The sequence below is a fragment of the Sphaeroforma arctica genome (genome assembly GCF_001186125.1).
Source record: "Sphaeroforma arctica JP610 unplaced genomic scaffold supercont1.159, whole genome shotgun sequence".
Lineage (NCBI taxonomy): Eukaryota > Ichthyosporea > Ichthyophonida > Sphaeroforma > Sphaeroforma arctica.
The window spans coordinates 24,171-28,941 of NW_014040399.1; the positions used below are offsets into that span (position 1 = coordinate 24,171).

Consider the following 4,771-nt stretch of genomic DNA (forward strand, 5'->3'; position numbering starts at 1 on the left):
TACTATATATTATATATATATATATATATATATATATATATATATATATATATATATATATATATATATATATATATATATATATAGATATATATATCTTGAAATGTATCTATTCACGTTGTAGTATGGGAACGTGTACTATCTATACACACTCACCCACGTGTACACATTTTTCTCGTTTCATACGTAAATCATAGTATATTAGTTCTTTGTTATATATAGTGTATCCTTGTTTGTCTGTATGTACGTGCCGACTACCACGCATTGCCTTTTTTGGTCATATCGTTCTAACGACGTTATTCCATTTGAAATACCAATATATATCTTCATCCACATATCCATAAATCTGTGCCGTGGAGAGATCGAATATTAGCTGGGTGTGTTCTTTTCTGTTGTCTTCTGTTGTCATCTGTTGTCATCATCACACCACCTGTGTGGCACTCCTAGTAAACGTTGTCCGCATGTTTGTCCAACACACATACTTATTCCCACCATCATTAACCCCTTGCCACAACTCTCTTCCTCTCACACTTGGCCTCCCTTTTATAGTGGCCGACAGTATACACATCTACACAAACGCATGATTTCATATAGCCTCAAATATCTGTGCTTCTGCAGTTACGCATGTCTATGTATACACACACCTTTATTCAGCCTAGTGCATCTGACACTCCCCACAGACGGAAGAAGCCGTCAACGCCGCTGTGATCCTCGAGCGCTTCCCCGAGCTCGAGCGATACCACTATCTACGTCTAGTTAGTATGTCACACGCCCAGCATTGTGCACAGCTCACCTGCGTGGCCATCAAGCACATCACTGCAAAGACTGCGTGTATACGCAAGTGTGTAATACTGCGGAGGATAGGCACGCCTGTAGACACACCCAAGGTGCGTGCACTCATTGCGGAATTTGTAGGGCGCATTCAAGCGGGCGAGAAGATCATGGCGGCTTTGTCGGCCAACCAGATTGCGCGCAAGCAAGACTACCCCTTGGTTAGGTGAGAATGCGATTGAAGATGCTAGCCTTGTGTTACATATATATATATATATATATACATATATAACCTGAGTGAGGTGGTACACGCTTTTGTATTACTGTTGTGCGTTGAGACATTGTAGGTAGTATTTAAGACAAACTCCGTATGTATGCGTACAAATATATATGTTCACGAAAGTGCATTTTGCGATTCATTGAGTCTAATCTTCAGGGGGATGATAGTCTATTTCACGCCTAAAATAGACCATACGTTTGTTGTTGCGCATAACTACTATATTCATGGCGATTATGTACAAGCTATGGAGGTTCAAAATTCGATACAGATTGTTTGAAGGTTTCATGTTTATACATATATATATATATATATACCAACTTACAAAAATATATATAAATATACACACATACATACATACATATATATATATATATATATATACCAATATACATATATATATAAATATATACACACATACATACATACATATATATATATATATAGGGTGTGAGCGGGACTGAACGGTTGATTAGGCAGTTTAAGAACTGACTATACACACAAATATTCGCGTATATATACCATATACGTACAAACTCTTTATACGAATCTTCATACACCTGCACCGATACATACACACGTCCAAAAACAAACATTCTAAAATAAAATACTTTCGGTCCAGAATCGGGGACCTCCACATGGGTGTGAACGGGGCTGAGTTAGTGGATAGGCGGTCTAAGAGCTGGATGCACAGTTACGTAGGCTCGCATATGGGCCGTGCGTTGCTGCTGCATGCGTACATGTGGAAGTTTGTATACGGCCAGGAGGTGGCGGATCATATGCGCCGAGAGATTGAGCGACGGAACGAGAGGCTGGCCACGGAACAGCTCAAGCGCAAGGAAGAGGAGCGCAAGCAGAAACAAATAGAGCTGGAGCTGGTAAGGATTGTAGGGGCTCGCCTTGTGTATAGTTGTGTGTGTGTGTGCGTGTGTAGAGGTGTGTGTTGAGGCTTGCTTGAGAGTGTGCTGTGTAAGAGAATGTGCACGGACGAATTGGTGTGGGGTTGGGGCGTTGGATAGACCATCTGGCACTTGCGAAGAATTGCAGGCCAACACGCACAAACAGTGTTAATGTCGAGCCAGCACGGCTAGCGGTGTGTGGGTGTATGTTGCATTTAGCGGGCGAGACCTGCTATGTACATATCACATATGTGCGTGTGTGCATATGTTTTGCTGCACATGCATACCAACGGACGAGGTCTGTTTATGTGTGTGGAAACGGTTAGATGCCTCGATAGCGACTGTGTGACAGGTCACAGTATACTCACGGGGGATTGTGAAGATTCACCACAGACATGCCATATGTATGTCGGGTGTCCTATGGTGTTGCCTGGGCGAGATGGTGTAGAGTGGATGCTAATGCAGTGTATGAACTCGCCTACTGTGATGCATGGGATATATATATATATATATAAATAAAATTAAATATTAGGGTACAAACATGGTACAAACAGGGTAATGATAGCTACAGCCAAACATTAACCATCAATCCCTAACTCTACAGGCAGCTCAGAGCAACAACGACCACGCCTCCATCACAGCCCAGGCACGCAACTCGCAGTACAAATTCTTCAAAACACGCAATCGTAAGCGCACGAAAGTTACAGTGGAAGGCAAAGTGCCCACATTTGAGCCGTACAACGACCCATACAGCGGATGGCCCGAGGAGTACATGTGGCTAAGAGCAGCACATGATGTGAAAGTTGATGTGGTAAGTGTGTGTGGATTGACGTGTACATGAATGGATGTATGTATATGTGGGAGAGATCAATTGTACATGGATGTATGTATGTATGCATGTATGTGTGTGTCAAATTTAGTATGTGTGAATATAAGTTTGTATGTGTGTGTCTGCAAGTATACACGGTGTATGTGCAAGTATGCACGGTGTGTGTCATGGTTCAAATTGAACTGCGTTTATGTAGTACGTATATGTATATATGTGTGCATTCTCATGGTAGTGGAGAGAACTATCCGATCTGTATTTTCGATTGATAATATGCGTAGAGATCCGTGTAAGTGGTTGCTTGTGGTATAGAGTGTTCTTGAAGGAACCATTTTTTCGGCCATACATTATAAATGTTCACTTGCGCCTACAAATGCATCTGCGTGTACGCCGAATCTCGCAGCATCATCCCATGACTTTCAGTGGCCGGAATAGGTGCAAACATCCTCTGCACAATTGTTTGCATGTTTGGTTCCCCCCCTTGGACTGGCGTATAGATGCCAAACACCTGGCTCTGGTCGATTAGTAATGTACTTCATTTTGCCACTCGTATTCCTGTTGAATCATTAATGATTGGTGGTGTGTGGTTCTGGTTGGGTATTAATATGAGCTATACTGCAATGGTGCAAGCACGAGCGAAGCTTCTGTATTCAAAGGGGTTCAGAGTTCGCGACTCGCCTAGCACGGCCCTTTTTCTTAATTATCATGCGCGTCTGTAGCAGGGTCTATATACTTGTATGATGGTGTGTGTGTATGTAGGCAAGCACGGATATACATACCTAATCTTGTGCAACCATGCTGAATGCGCTCTGATATGTACTATACACAGCCAGCAGCACCCCACTCAGACACAGCGATTGGGTCGAGCAACTACAAGTGTGATCTACACCTACGGCAATTGGTGGATAACATGCCCATCCATCTGTTCTGTGAGGTCGTGGGCGTGTGGAGAGAAGTCCCTGATCTCAAGGAGATGCTGGACGATAAGTACCAACGCCTGACACCCATCAAGCGCTGCCCCCCGGTGTGTTGGTGTGGTGAATAGCACGCATGTGTCTATGTATTATATATAACAGTAGTGTATATTTATGTGCGCTTCAAAGGGGCTACAGTTTTAATTTTACAAAGATACACACGCTTATACCCATTATGTATGTGTATGCGTACTTATCGTATGTCAAAACAGGTACTAGAGAACGCCTTCAATTTTGTACCTGAAAGCCAATGTGTACATGTATTCATTCGCCTGTGATGGTTGTGAGTGCATATTTGATTGCGTATCCTGTTTCTGTAGGTGTGTGGTCTGCAGGTATTCATTCTCCTGTGATGGTTGTGAGTGGGTGTTTGTTTGCATATCCTGCTTGTGTAGGTGTGTGTGCGCGTGTGTCTGAGCTGTGTTTGTGTGCCTTGTTCATACAATGGAATGCATACACTGCTACTCGTACAGATTCTGAGTCAGTATGGTCATTTGCAACAAGACACTGGTTGTTCTATAGAGCGCCCCTTGCTGTGTCCACGCTTTTACTGGGTACCTTATCATATAAACATGCGTGACTCTTTAAGGCCATACATGCATACATTGAGCTGCATCCATCACTCGTACACTTCACACGCACTCTCCTACCATTTCGTACCCAAAGTATACAACACCATACATCCCCACTCATTCGCTCTACGGCCGCTCTCTCTTACTTTCTGTGCCACCCAGGCTATGCGTGAGCTAATTGCACCCAACCTCAGCACCAATCGCGAGGTAATGAAACGTCTCTTAGATGTGCTGGACACCCTGAAGACTATGCGACTGCTGCAGACTACCGAAGCACCAACGCAACCATTAGAGTCCAGACCGGTATTTTCTGGCTTCCAAACTGGTACTAAAATGCTACGGCCTGCTCAACTTCCTCCCGGTATGTGCAATATATTTATATATGTTTATTTATTGATGTATTCGTATAATTACATACACATATATATATACATATATACATACATATATAT

At 42.9% G+C, this 4,771-nt stretch overlaps 1 protein-coding gene across 1 annotated transcript in view; it reads left to right on the top strand.

Annotated features, from left to right (window-relative positions):
* The window catches only part of SARC_03214 (hypothetical protein), a gene marked incomplete at its 5' end in the record, with an annotated part of 22,136 nt that overhangs the window by 3,955 nt on the left and 13,410 nt on the right, over window positions 1-4,771 (top strand). The window contains 5 exons of the mRNA XM_014302998.1: window positions 681-997; window positions 1,671-1,926; window positions 2,552-2,758; window positions 3,603-3,797; window positions 4,482-4,680. Of these exons, the coding sequence (XP_014158473.1) occupies window positions 681-997; window positions 1,671-1,926; window positions 2,552-2,758; window positions 3,603-3,797; window positions 4,482-4,680 (1,174 nt within the window). The remainder of the gene's footprint in view (window positions 1-680; window positions 998-1,670; window positions 1,927-2,551; window positions 2,759-3,602; window positions 3,798-4,481; window positions 4,681-4,771) is intronic.